Here is a 14,905-nt window from a genome sequence, read left to right on the forward strand (position 1 = left end):
CTGACATCAAATTATTCTCGTATGTTTGTTTTGTTAGGACTCTTGACTCGCATGTTGCGAGCCATGAGTTCGAATACCGTCACTAAACAAGTTCGACCATGGAGGCGTTATAATGAAAACGTCAATTCACTGTTCGTTAGTATAGAGTAGCCAATGAGATGAACACTTGGTGGTGGTGTTTACTAGTTGTCTTTCCTCTAGTCTATCACTTCAAAATTAGGAACGGCTAGCGCAGGTGGCTTTTGAGTAATTTTGTGCGAAACCCAACAAAGTCTACAGTTCTGAATAAATAGTTTCTTTCAATCGCCTTGCTCCATAAGAGAAAAATAAAGTTGTTTTATTTATTTTTACTTTTATCATTGGCTGGTACTAAAATCCAACAAATATAGTTTGTTATAATTACACGGTAAACATATAATTTGGTATAATTACACGGTAAACATATAGTTTGTTATAATTACATGGTGAACATATAGTTTGTTATAATTACATGGTGAACATATAGTTTGTTATAATTACACGGTGAACATATAGTTTGTTATAATTACACGGTAAACATATAGTTTGTTATAATTACATGGTGAACATATAGTTTGTTATAATTACATGGTAAACATATAGTTTGTTATAATTACATGGTAAACATATAGTTTGTTATAATTACATGGTAAACATATAGTTTGTTATAATTACATGGTAAACATATAGTTTGTTATAATTACATGGTAAACATATAGTTTGTTATAATTACATGGTAAACATATAATTTGTTATAATTACATGGTAAACATATAATTTGTTATAATTACATGGTAAACATATAGTTTGTTATAATTACATGGTAAACATATAGTTTGTTATAATTACATAGTAAACATATTCACACTCTAGCAATAAAACGAACAACGATTGCTTATACTTTACCAACATAACTTTTATGTCTAGAGGAATTACAAAAAAAAATCCAACACTTTAGCCTTAATGTGATATAGCATTTCCGTTTCTTTGCAGAGTGTGATCCGTGGAAAGATTTAAACAAACCTTTTAAAGACATGGGAGTACGAAACACATAAAAATAGGTAAGTAAAATACTTTCGTTGTAGGTAAGTTTATTTCATTGTTTCAATGTACTTCTTATGCAGGTATTTTAAAGGAACAGCCACCTATTTTTATCTTCGTTTTTCTTTTTGTACATGACCGATGAACGCCATTTTGTTTATTTCAACAAATCGAACATTGGTTTACCATGTTTAAGTGAGCGTGCTATGACAGTCTTTTGGATAAAAGCTGAATAAATAATAAATTACTGAATTGAAGTTTCTCACTGGAACGGCCTTTCTCTTTCTGCCTTTTTAAATGGGATAAAAGTGTATTGCTTCTTCAAATGTTCACTAGTGGAACAGTAGTAATTTTACGAACATACAATGTTAAATACGAGGCTCGATGTACACAGCAAATAAACCAATGTGGCTTTACTCTAGAAAAAGAAAGACATGTCCGAATTATGTAGAACGTAAGTAGGGTGAGAAAATCTACGTTTGTGTTGAAGTTTATTACTCTTCCACAGTATCATTGTGTGTTTTTAAAACAAACTTGGCTGAAAGGTTTCAGAATGTTCATGCATTAAAATTAAATGCTGGTTAATCTTAAGATTTTCCAGACTCTTAAGCTTTGGTTTACATCCAGATAACTCGAAGAGAATTGATATAGTATGTTTTTTTAAATACATATATAAAATTTAAGGCATATAAAATCAAATATATTGACATTTAAAAAGAGTTAAATTTATTGTACATTAATTAACTGGAAAAATATTGAATATTTTTATGTACAAAAAATGCTAAACAAAAATTATTTGCTGGTGAAACCTTAAAGATGAAGAAAAATAATAAAAAACACGTCATTTCCTTCTTGGGCTTAAACTTAATTTTTACCGAAATGATCACTTAAAGAAATTTTCTACTTGCTTAATGTTTTTTCCTCTTCAAGGGTAATCAACAGACTACGAACTTGATTCAAATAATTAATTTTACTCACTTCTGTTGTTTGAGTTTCACATTTGTGTGTGCCAGCAAACATCCCTCTGTCTTCAGAGCATTGGTCAATGTCTACGTTATTCAGATCGATGCTCACCATAGACACTCCTCTAAACAAATCATAAAACACACAATATATTTCTAACGACAAAAAACATCTAATAGCAGTAATTATATAGCAAAATTAGATGGTGTTTATTACATTTGACGAATAAAAATACACTTTTCTCTCTCGATATGTACTGTTGTAATCCACAACTTTCCCTGTACTTCCTTAATATAATCTATATTTCTGCAACGGTTTATTACCATGTATATCGCTGCAATGTTGTTGTTTTTTGAAATACCTATAGTACACGTTTTTTATCAGAATAAATATAAATGAATTTAGATACATTTGTGTCATAATGTAGGACTTTTGAGATATGTTTTCAGAAATATATCTGAGAAAATTAGAGTAAAGTTTCAGTTTAAAAGATAACCAAAACTCATATAACAATATGAAAAATGTGTTGAAACAAAGTGCTTGTCAGCAGTAAATACGATTATTAAAATATACTGACCATAACGAGATTTTGGCTGCTAAGAATAAATTAGTTACCAACTGTATGGAGATATGGATGTCGTTGTTTTAAAATCTTAACATAACTTAATTTCCTTTCAGTCCACATCCATGTAATGAGCAGTTACCTACATCAAGGTAAAGTCAACATCATTTTCAGATCGATATCCAAAAGAACCGAAACACGTATCCATACACCCTCCCCCCCCATGGCATAGCGGTATGTTTTCGGACTTCCATCGCTAAATTCCGGGTTTCGATACCCGTGCACAAATAGCCCATTATGCAACTTTGAGCTTAATTACAATAATATATATATTAGGGCTAGTTGTAAGCCTTCATGATATTTCAAAGCTGCGAGAGATGTTTACGTTGCTCCGATAAGTTATTATCATTATATTATTGAAACGATCCGGTCTAAATATCTGTAATGATGTTGTAGTATGGTTTCTTATCAGTTAAATACCTACAGCGACAGACAACTTCTGTAGATCAAAGTATTCATCTAATCTCCTATTGTTTGTCAGCATCTGATACACAGCAGTGACCTACAGACATTTCTTTTTTTTTTTTGTAAATGCTCTCACCATCTTTGTCGTAGACGTTGCAGCAATGACTTCTTCTGCCACTGACGACAGTGCATTACTTATCGACCAAAATCGATACTGCTGCAGTGGGTTTTCATTACCTGCCTGATATAATAATCTACTAGAATTTATGCTTTTGTACAATTACAATGGTGATTTGTCATCGTTTAATTTGCTACTAGTAAAGTACGCATTTCAACCAAAGAACTTTAGAATAATCTCGTTGACGTAGTAGCTGTAGCATTTAACTTAGAAACATTAGTTGTCTTTCTATATTGTACTGAAACAAAATGAAAAAGTTCTGCACGTTAACTTAAGTTCCTTACGAAACAATATCTGGACTTGAACTAATGACAAATTAAACTATTTCGATATCATAACATCGTAAAACGTTATCTGGACTTGAACTAATGACAAATTAAACTATTTCGATATCATAAAACGTTTGTTTGGTTTTTAATTTCGCGCAAAGCTACATGAAGGCTATCTGCGCTAGTCGTCCCTGAATTAGCAATTTAAGACTAGAGGAAGGCAGCTAGTCATCATCACCCACAGCAACTCTTGGGCTAATTTTTTGGTAACGAATAGTGGTATCGGTCGTAATACTATAACGCTCTTACGACTGAGAGAGAGAACATGTTTGGTGCGACGCGGATTCGAACCCGTGACCGTCAGCTTAGGAGTCGAGCGTCTTAATCACCTGGCTGTGCCAAGCCCGTAAACATATACCATAAAATCCCAAATTTTCAAGTGTCTAATTTAGAAACTTTTGGTCTCGTCCTGAGGTGTTTGTATTATATTTACACTTGTCTATGTTTCAATCCGTAACTGAGACAGTCCTATCCTAGTAAATCTTGTCGAAGTACAAAACAGGTTTGAAGAATGCAATGCAACTATAAATACGCCTTTTAACATTATTTCAACAAAAGGAAAACATTTATTTTTTCAATCAGTTAAGTTTTCTTAATTAAATTAATGAGTTTTTGTTCTTCATGGGGGACAGCGGTAAGTTTACAGATTTACAACGCTAAAATCAGGGGCTTGGTTCCTCTAGATGGACGCAGCAGGTAGTCCGAGATGACTTTGCTATAAGAAATAATACATACGCAAGCCCACTCATTAGTTTTGTAGGGTTTTTTTCATATATAGATTTCAAAAATGTTTATAGATAATTTCTAAATACAAATTAATAAAAAATCCTAGATAATAGCAGAATAACAGTGAAGCTGAATTGGTGCTTTCATTACGTTTAATACACAAACATGAGACAGTAAGTAATAACCAGGAAGTAATTATTTGTTATTAAACATAAAGCTAACCAATGAACTAATTGTGCTCTGCCATCTGCGGGTATCGAAACTCTATTTTAGCGATTAAGCCCACACAAATACCGCTCAGATACATGGAGGCAACCAGGAAAAAAACGATATCCGTATTTGAACCATGTACATAAAACAGCAAAAGTATTGTAATAGATAGCAATAACTTTTGTACGTGAACTTCAATTCTTTTTACAAAATCGTTTTATTGCTGTGTTTTTAATAATTATAAAATGTTCGATATCGTTTTAACTTCATTATGTAAGCACCTATTATCTTTTCCCACTAGTTCAGGTGTTGTTGTTTTTTTTTCGGAAGAAGATATTTGGTACAGAACTTACTCGACGTGTATATTTAAATCTTACTTCATCCGAGGAGGTTTTGCAGTTACACTTCAGCTTCCTATTATTTTCAGGGCTGTTTCATGTCAGGATATTAAAATTATTTAGCCTTACTGCACCTGACAGCTACCACTCTTCAGTCAAACTTCTTAGTTTCACTGGACCATAAAAATAACTGACGAGTAGCCTTACAACTCTTCGCCCAAACTGCTGAAACAACTCAGTACTTATCTTCACAGTGAACCTTACGGAATCACTTATCTCTATTCCCACGAGGTAATCACGAACTGCTAAGATTCAGTTAAAGAAAACGTAAAGTTGCCATAAAGAAATCTCATGCGTTATATGCCATTATAGAACAGTCCTTAAGTAGTTAGTTAGCACGATTCTACTCAAGTTTGAGGAAAATCTAAAGTGTGTCCACAATTGGCCCAATCGTTATGCATAAGTTTAAGCTTAGAACTAAGCATTCTGACATCACATATACAAAAAAACAACATTAAAAACATTTGATGATAGATTAGAAGGAAGAGGGATTATGTGTGCGAAATATTCTTCATCTGGTTGTTGGTAAAACATATTAATAAGATAGAAAAAGAAGGATTTTATGTAAACTTGTATAGATATTAAAGTGTCGTGAGACAGTATTTCCTAACCATAAAGTTCTGTCAATGTTCGCACCTGGTCGCGAGTATTTAATAAAGTGGCATAATAAATATATTCACGCAAAGCATGCAAGCAATTTGAATAAAATAGACAAATCTGATTCAATTTAACAATCCAGATATCTTGCAACATACCAACATAGCGGTACATTAAACTCTCTTACAAGCTGCAATGCATCATTCTTTGTTAGTTGTACCACATAACGTTAAGGAAAAACATTAACTAGAAAAAAAAATTATTATGTTTCATTTTAACACACTATTGTGAATTTATATATTTTTACCCCCAGTGGCACAGCAGGATGCCTGCGGACTTACAACGCTAAAGACTGGGTTTCTATAATCGAGGTGGGCAGAGCTCAGATAGTCCTTTGTGTATCTTTGTGCTTAATTACAAAGAACAACAACCATATATTGTTTTCTCCTACTAGCACCTTTACTTTTTCTTATTGCATGTGTCTACTTGGATTAAGACACGACCTCAAATTTTAAAACACATTGGAAGCTCTGATCAGTTGAAAACAACGGTAAGTTTTGTAGGCCTATAATTAAATTCTATTTTATTTTTTGTATAATTAGAGCATAAAGTCCACGAATCTCTGGCAGTAACCATGTTTGCTGTTTCATAAAGGAGTGCTAGTTGGATAAGAATTTAGAGAGTTGTGTGTGTGTGCGTGCGAGGGGAAACTATATGCTCTACGTATATAAATCTAGGATAGAGAACAGATCAATGTATATACGTGTTATTATAATTATTTATTTGTATAGTGTAATTCTATGGCTTTCAGGCAAATATCCACGCAGTACTTCGATAATCTGAATTTAATTGGTTGACGTTGAAAACTATGAATTCTTGTGTAGTCAAGGGTGTTGTTTCTTTGAAACTGTTTTTCAGATATTTAAACATTAATTTAAAAAACGATATATGATAATAACTGAAAGTTTAGAGATATAGATAACAATAAGTTTTAACTAAAACTGTTATTCCTTCATTTATTTCAAATATTTCTGAATGCAACACATACAAAGTTTTGATTTACTATGAAATTATTGATTTTATTTAAGATCACGTACGTAATACCATACCTATAAAGGCTAAGCAAAGGTTGTATAGCGTGTCCTACATACGTACTCATGGCAGTCTTATAGATAAATACAGTCATGTGAAAAAATTAGGAAACCTTATGAAAGCCTGTGTATATATGTAACAATTTTGGATAAATGGATATGTAATCTCAATTGTAACAATACTGAAAGATTAAACTAATATAACTAAACAATTACAACTGAAGAAAAGACTTTCAAGATCTTCTGTAAAATGCAAATCGACAAAAATGCATATTCTAACTGAGGAAATAGTTAGGACACCCCCACATTTATACCCACATAAAATGGCTCAACTCACACACAGGTGTATCAAACCAGGTACACATGATTAGAAGACCGTTACTCAGCATTTTGAATGAGGCTTGCCCTATTTAAACCTCAGACATTTTGATGTGCTCCTGACTGTTGAAGTGAGAGTGAGCACCATGATGACAGCAAAATAGCTGTCTGAGGCCTTCAGAAAGAAAATTGTAACAGCTTATGAGTCTGTTAAGGGATTTTAAAAGATCTCAAAAGCGTTTGAAATCAGCCATTCCACTGTCCGAAAAATAGTCAACAAGTGAAGGGCTTTCAAAACAACTGCCAATATGCCCAGGTCTGGTCGTCCAAGCAAGTTCACCCAGAAAGCAGACCGCAAGATGCTAAAAGAGGTCTCCAAACACCCTAACATGGCATCACGGGACCTACAGCAGGCTCTAGCTACTGTTGATGTGAAAGTGCATGCCTCTACAATCAGAAAGAGACTGCACAAGTTTAACTTGCATGGGAGGTGTGCAAGGAGGAAACCTTTGCTCTCTAAGAGAAACATCAAGGCCAGACTGAAGTTTGCCCAAGAAAATGTAGACAAAGACCAGGACTTCTGGAATAATGTTATTTGGATAGATGAGTCCAAAATTGAATTATTTGGACACCTGAACAGAGGACATGTTTGGCGTAAACCAAATACAGCATTCTAGGAAAAGAACCTCATACCAACTGTGAAGCATGGAGGTGGAAGCGTCATGGTTTGGGGCTGCTTTGCTGCAGCAGGACCTGGACAGCTTACAATCATAGAATCCACCATGAATTCTACTGTGTATCAGAGGGTGCTTGAGGATCATGTGAGACAATCTGTAAGAAAATTAAAGCTGAAACTGAACTGGACCCTGCAGCACGACAATGACCCAAAACATACCAGTAAATCCACCAAGGACTGGCTGAAAATTGTGAAATGGAGAGTCCTGGAATAATCAAGTTAAAGCCCAGATCTTAATCCCATTGAGATGCTGTGGGGTGACTTGAAACGGGCTGTACATCCTAGGAACCCCTCAAACATCTCACAGCTGACAAAATTCTGCTGACAAAGAGTTGAAGATGTGTTTGTTTGATTGATTTCATGTAGAGCTACACAAGTGTTATCTCCGCTAGCCGTTCTTAACTGTGAAGTGCTAGACAACAGAGGAAGTCAGTATTTTTCACTGCCAAGACTTAGGCTAATCTTTTCAGTCCGTATAGTGAGATTTGACCATCACCTTTATAATGCACCCACGTTCTCAAAGTAAGGAAAATGTTCTTTTTATGTTGTTGTTGTTTTTTGTGGTAACAGGACAAAAATCAGAGTCAGCTCTAGCGCCCGCTTTGCTAAGGATGTGATATCTATCTACAGAAAAAAGCAAAGCTACAAAAATGAGTCAACAACTTAAAGATGTCATACATATGCATAACTATGATTGAATGTAACAAAAAATAACTTTATGAAGATGTCTTTCATTCGGAATTTCCATTCTTATATTTGTTCCATGACTAAAAGCTTCTTATAATAGTGTTGAACCATTGATATTTCGTGTGAGAGTTATTTTCAATTATCTGGTGAAAATAATTCAACGTCAAATACACGTAACGATGATAAATTATGTTTCATCCCTGGGCGTTTCTACAAACTTCGTCATTTGCACAATGCTGTAAATTGCTTTAGGCCTTCGTTACAAATGACGTTAAAATAAAGTAAAACAAAGCAACTTATTTATAGCAAGTAACCGCATCAGCTAACACATCGGCAGTTCACTCTTCATCTTCAAATAATTGTCTACACTGTCTTAACTATCTTGCATATGTAATCTACTACAGAATATACTGGAAAGCTTTGTATCACATCCTTAGAGTTTTCCATATGTTCTAGGCCTTAGTTATTAAACCTTTTATTCTTAACGTCATCATAAAGTCTCATGTCTGGTTTTTCTTAACACTTAAGTTACATCATTAAAAATGTAGCTTATAACAATTCCGTAATCATAAAATGTCCCTCTATTTGAAAATTAGTTCTATATTAGTTACTCTAAAGTTTTGTGATTGTGAAAGATTAGAAGGAACATGCGCATTACCTCAAAAGTATATTACTTAAAGGTGAATTTTCAACAAATTTAATAATTGCCTTAAAAACTGTACTTTGGTTAGGTATAATTCCTGTGTGGTTGCTATATTTTTAAACACTTTAGTTTTTGAGTAAAAAATGAAACAAAATATGCGGGTCCTCGAACTCAAGTTCCTCTTGGTCGTTCGGCTGTTTCCGTGACGTTTTACAACTTTGACGTAATAGTTGCCAAACACGCTTCGTTGCGCGCCGACCATTGTGTTCCTTTCAGTGCTGGTGTTTTATGTAAATCTATCGGTGCTTTTTTCAGATTACATACTTTGTGAAACTATTTTTGCCTTGATATTGCTACTTTATGTTTGTTTTATGATAACATGGTTTACTGCGTTGCTTATGGTTGTAAAAACGGTTCGGCATCAGGCAAAATCTTCTTTTCGTGGCCTGGCATGGCCAAGCGTGTTAAGGCGTGCGACTCGTAATCTGAGGGTCGCGGGTTCGCATCCCGATCGCGCCAAACATGCTCGCCCTTAAAGCCGTGGGGGCGTTATAATGTGACGGTCAATCCCACTATTCGTTGGTAAAAGAGTAGCCCAAGAGTTGACGGTGGGTGGGGATGACTAGCTGCCTTCCCTCTAGTCTTACACTGCTAAATTAGGGAGGCTAGCACAGATAGCCCTCGAGTAGCTTTGTGCGAAATTTCAAAAGAAACCAAACAATTCTTTTCGTTTCCGTGCAAAGAGAATGAACCAGCAAAGTGTCGACAGTGGGTGCAGATGGTCAATAAGAAAACTAGACTCCTTCACACCATGCAAAGCTTTGTCAAAATCACTTTGAACGCTCATGTTTTGTGTCGGATCCCACTGTTTTGGATTCCGTGGGTTTCAAGCCAGGCAGGTTGAGAGTGAAAAAACATCGGCAGTAGACAGGGGTCGTCCTAACCATCTTTCCTCGTGTAGAGCTGAGGACTGATCTCAGCCTGCAGCGTACAGGTTCCACCCCTCTGAAGTAATTCCTTGCCATCACAAAAGAACAAACTTAAAGGTATGTGTGCAGTATAAAGCGATAAACAATAACTAGTATAATATAATAATTTAAAAAGTACAAGTTTTTGAAGAATGTAACTAGACATACACATTTCACATTCATGAGCGTGTTTTGCATTTGTGGCACCTGAAAGTCAGTGAAACCTTGATTTCCTAGTCTAGACAGTGGACAAATCTATCCCAAATAAAGTATATTCCAAGTTTAAAAGCTGGTAGATCATTCTGTAGATATTTTTGTATCTTTCTTAAATGTGGAAAAGTTTGAAAAATTCCATTTTTCCAATTACATTTCTAGATAAATTAAGTATTCAGACTACAACACCTAGTTTGATTTTATAGACAGAATTATGACGTATAATTGAAATTCATTTTGTTACGAGTCATAAATACCAGGTACAATGATTGTGGAAGGGCCGAGTATTAGTTAACATAGTCGGCAAAGTATAAACAAATGAAATCAAGTCTGTGATACCAATAATTTATAAAATCAGACAGGTTTAGAGATGCTTAAAATTACACGTGAAATAATACAGACCATATTTGTTGTCATGACTTTGGCTTACCATTCTTTCACTGGAGGTATGACCGACTCGCAACTGGCCTGGGCGCTATCAGCATCACTCACAGTTCCGCTACTCTCGCTCGTGGAACTGTCCTCATCACTAGAACTTGTCAGATCTGTGTCAAAAGTAACTGTTCTAGGTTCGTTCAGAGTAGGTTCGAAATGATATGGCGCTACTCGACACTGTTCAGAACACAAAGTCAAAACAGACTCCGCCTCTGTTTCTCCGTGTGCACTGGCCATGTTTATTTATATTCAACGCGCTAGCGTTGGCGGTTTGTTTGGCAACTATTACGTCACAGTACTTTTCCTGGCGGCAAACGTAAAAATTAAAACGTTCGGATTGCCGCTCGGAAAGAGCTCTTTCTGCACCAAGTTTTATGTTTCATTTATTAGCAAATATTTTTTTATAAAAAATGTGAACCTGCAAAATTAATCAGTATGAGTGGTTCTTTTTACTGCAGAGTTTTCTTTTTTCTGTAAAATTCACCTTTAACTAAGCTGTTTCAAATCATACCTTCAAAGAACTTATTTTTGTTTAATTCTATCTATAGACATCTTACCTTTAAAGTGTTGATTCATTTACATAATTTGACCTTTTTAAGATTCGTGTTTACAGCTTACCCTATTTTGTAGGTATCACATCTTTAAATGAATGACTCGTTTTGAAACTTTACGTTTTTTACATAGTATATATTTCACTATGCTATTTTTTAGTAGTGGTATGAGCGTGTTTTAATTTGTAACGTTTAGATCAGGTATAATGTATATTTTACCATCATCACTGTTTATTTCTTATGAGTGTTTTGTGTGTTTTTCTTATAGCAAAGCCACAAAGGGCTATTTGCTCAGCCCACCGAGGGGAATCGAACCCCTGATTTTAGCGTTGTAAATCCGGAGACATACCGCTGTACTAGGGGGGGCTATTTCATATGAAACGTTTAACAAAAGAATTTTTTTCCTCACTACTCCGGCAGCCAGAATTATTTTAATTCAAAAGTAAGGAAACTGATCATCCAATATATTTTGACCTCAGTACAATTTTTATGTGATAAATAATTGTTTTCTTCTATTTATTTTATATTTTTGTTCTACTTTTATTTAGTTTTATTAATCAAATATTTTCTAACCTCCTATTATACGGTGGTTAATATTTTCTTGTTATTTCCGTTTTTGCTTGTGAATACCAAAGATCGATAATACGTTTTATGAATACTCTAACTATTTCTTTACTTAGATTTTCTAGCAATTACCAAAAAATTAACTGTGTGTTCTTTTCACAAGGGGTATCGAAACCCGGCTTCTAGCTTAGTAAGACAGCTGACATATTATGTCGGAGTAATGATCTCATATTCAAAATCTCGTTTACATTTTTGTGAATTCACTTTAAATAGACAAAATATATGCAGCAGTAATATGAGACTACATTCTATTGTTAGTAAATTGAATTTGCATATATTACAATGAGAAAACATATAGTTCAACTTACCTCAAATTAAGGAGCAAGAAAGAAACAGCAACAACTGAGTACCTTATAAAAATCACAAATATTGAAATAAATTTTAAAACACATCTTATTTGCGACTTATTCTCCTGCAATTAGTTTCCAAAGGGTGAGTGAAACCGTCTGAAGATTTATGCAAAGGTTCCTTAAAGAATAAAAATTGTTCATCTGATTTTCAACTCATTTTTTTCCAGATGTGGATGTTAAAATCGCGTAAGAAATAACTGTGATTAGGAAGTGATATTTAATACGTTGGCTCCCAAGCCTATTTTGCCAATACTTTCCAGGGTCCCACTAGTCATTTTATAATTACTTTTTTTAGGAAGAGTGTATATGTAGCCATTGTGTTCTAGTCAATAAGTGACCTTTTAAAAAGAAAATAGAACACACGACACACTGGTGGGTCGTGTGACCACCGTGTTAATAATTAAAATATTATAAGACAATTAACGTGAATTACTTTTAACATTTCTTGTTTATTTTTTTAACACAGCCACGCTGAGCTATCTGCTACATCCTCCGCAGAGAATCCAAACCTGGATTTTGGTGTTATAAGTCCATATGTTTATCGCTGTTCCACCATGTTACATTTACAAAATTTAATGAACAATTCGGATGTCATTATCAGTAATATAATTCTTTATTCTATAGTGCTGAAGCTCTGTTAAAGTTTCTGTTACAAGTGTGCATTCACCATTGTATTAAACAATCTGTGTATGTGTTTGCTTATAGCAAAACCGCATTGGGCTATCTGCTGAGTCTAGCGAGGGGAATCGAACCTCTAATTGTAGCGTTGTAAATCCTTAGACGTTTCGCTGTACAAGCGGGGGGATCATATTAAAGAACTCGAGATCAAAACCAAATTCCCATTTCTTGATTTTAAATGCCAGAACACAGTTCTAAAGAGCCCCACCATTGATTAGTATACGTATCACACAGAGAGGTAGTAAGTGTATTCTTTGTCTCCAAATAAACAGCAAGAAAACACCATTTTCCAAAATATCATAGTTGTTTTTTGGAAAACTATCCAACGCCATTATTTCACTAATGATATTCTTGTGTGCTTGTCAATATACAGATTAAAAGGTAAAAAAAACAATTTTTCATGTCTAACAGAGGAAATTTCATATAAGATTATTCTGTATAGAAATTCCATGAGGAAGTCGCATTCTCATGAGTAGCTTGGATAGAGCTGTTATTTATCAGGTCTGTAATGCTCATTACATAAGCTGTCATTAAAAAAGAAAGAAAGAAACATGTTACAGATTTTTTTTCCTTGGCATACCTTAAAATTTGAAGTGATAATAATGACGTTTGCTATTGACTTGGCTTCGTGACAATGGACAAACAACAATACTTTCCATGCATTTACTTTAGTATATCATCTGTATACAGATAACTCTGTATTTTCAACTTCATAAATTTGGATAAAAAATTTACTTGCTACGTTTTGTTAAATAAATAAACTTTTAAGTATTATACAAATTGTATAATATCATAGTACCAGAGTAATATTTACATAAGGCGTTATTAATACTTTTTATATCAGTGAAAAACAGCTGCGCCATGAAGCGTACACTGCCGATACCTTGATGAAACTGAAGTTGTACTGTGTTTTACATATTAGTAACTATTTTACGTTTTCCTTTTAGTATAAATACGTGCTGGTGTATAAATTTCTGTCCATGTTCAAGACGTGCATAGCCTGGTGATTAGAGCGCTTGTTTCGAATCCCTATCACCGAAAATATTCGCCCATTCAGCTATAAGGGGGTTATTGACGATCAGTTCAACTATTCGTTGATAAAAGAGTAGCCCAAGAGTTGGTGGAAGATGAAGTTGACTATCTGCCTGTCCTTTACTCTCTCATTGATAAATTAGGAAAGCTACCACAGATAGCTCTCGAGTAGTTTGTGAAAAATTAAAACCAAGCCAAGATGTGAATTTCAATAATTATTGAACAAAACTATGATTATATATATTTGAAACAAATACGAGCCTGTTAGAGTGAGGTGTTTAGGGTGCTCGTCTGGCAATCTGAAGGTTGCGGGTTCTAATCTCCCTCGCCTTTTCAGTCATGGGGTGCTATAATGTGATGGTAAATCCCACTGTTCTTTAGTAAAATTGTAGCCCAAGATTTGATGGTGGGTAGTGATGAGTAGATGCCTTCTCTCTTGTCATTCACTGCTAAATTAGGAACGGCTATAGCAGATTGCCCTCCTGTAGGTTTGCGCGAAATTCTAACCAACCTATGAAACAAATATTAATAGATTCACAGCTGAAATATTGTGTGCTCACGTGGAACTAAGCTCATAGGAACACATTATATTGAAACTCATATTTGTGTTGCTAATTTTACAGTTTTCTTTTTGCATTTCCTTATATTTGTTTCAATATTTCTAAGTTTAGAAATTACCAGACAAGAAATTAAAAGACTCCAAAATAAAAAAAACAAACAAATTGACTTATTTCTAGTATTTACGTCATATTCCATCACTCATGTCTTTATGAATAATCACCAATTTGTCAGTCTGCATTATTGAACGGAAATCCTGAAATATCTCGTTTAATAAGTGTTGCTGGCGTTAGGTACTAGCCCGAAGCTGTAAATTTGGTGCACGAAACAATGTAGAAAACACCAAATGATAGTCTAGTGTTAAAATTAGAGCGAACTTCAACGTTGGAACAAACCAACACGTTTTGAAGAGAAAGTGTGGAGATTAAGGATAGGAGATAAGAACACCGTCTTTGGTCACTTGCAATGATTTACGACTGTAAATAATTTTATGAGACGCATTAAAATCGCACGTGGACATTTTTTAAACTACAG

General features: G+C 34.3%; 1 protein-coding gene across 1 annotated transcript in view; it reads right to left on the reverse strand.

Annotated features, from left to right (window-relative positions):
- Nucleotides 1-14,905, reverse strand: part of LOC143222033 (metabotropic glycine receptor-like) — a 206,039-nt gene that overhangs the window by 107,139 nt on the left and 83,995 nt on the right. Inside the window, exon 3 of the mRNA XM_076447861.1 lies at nt 2,038-2,146. Coding sequence (XP_076303976.1) covers nt 2,038-2,146 — 109 coding nt within the window. The remainder of the gene's footprint in view (nt 1-2,037; nt 2,147-14,905) is intronic.

The sequence above is a fragment of the Tachypleus tridentatus genome, chromosome 8 (genome assembly GCF_004210375.1).
Source record: "Tachypleus tridentatus isolate NWPU-2018 chromosome 8, ASM421037v1, whole genome shotgun sequence".
NCBI classification, from domain to species: Eukaryota; Metazoa; Arthropoda; class Merostomata; order Xiphosura; family Limulidae; genus Tachypleus; species Tachypleus tridentatus.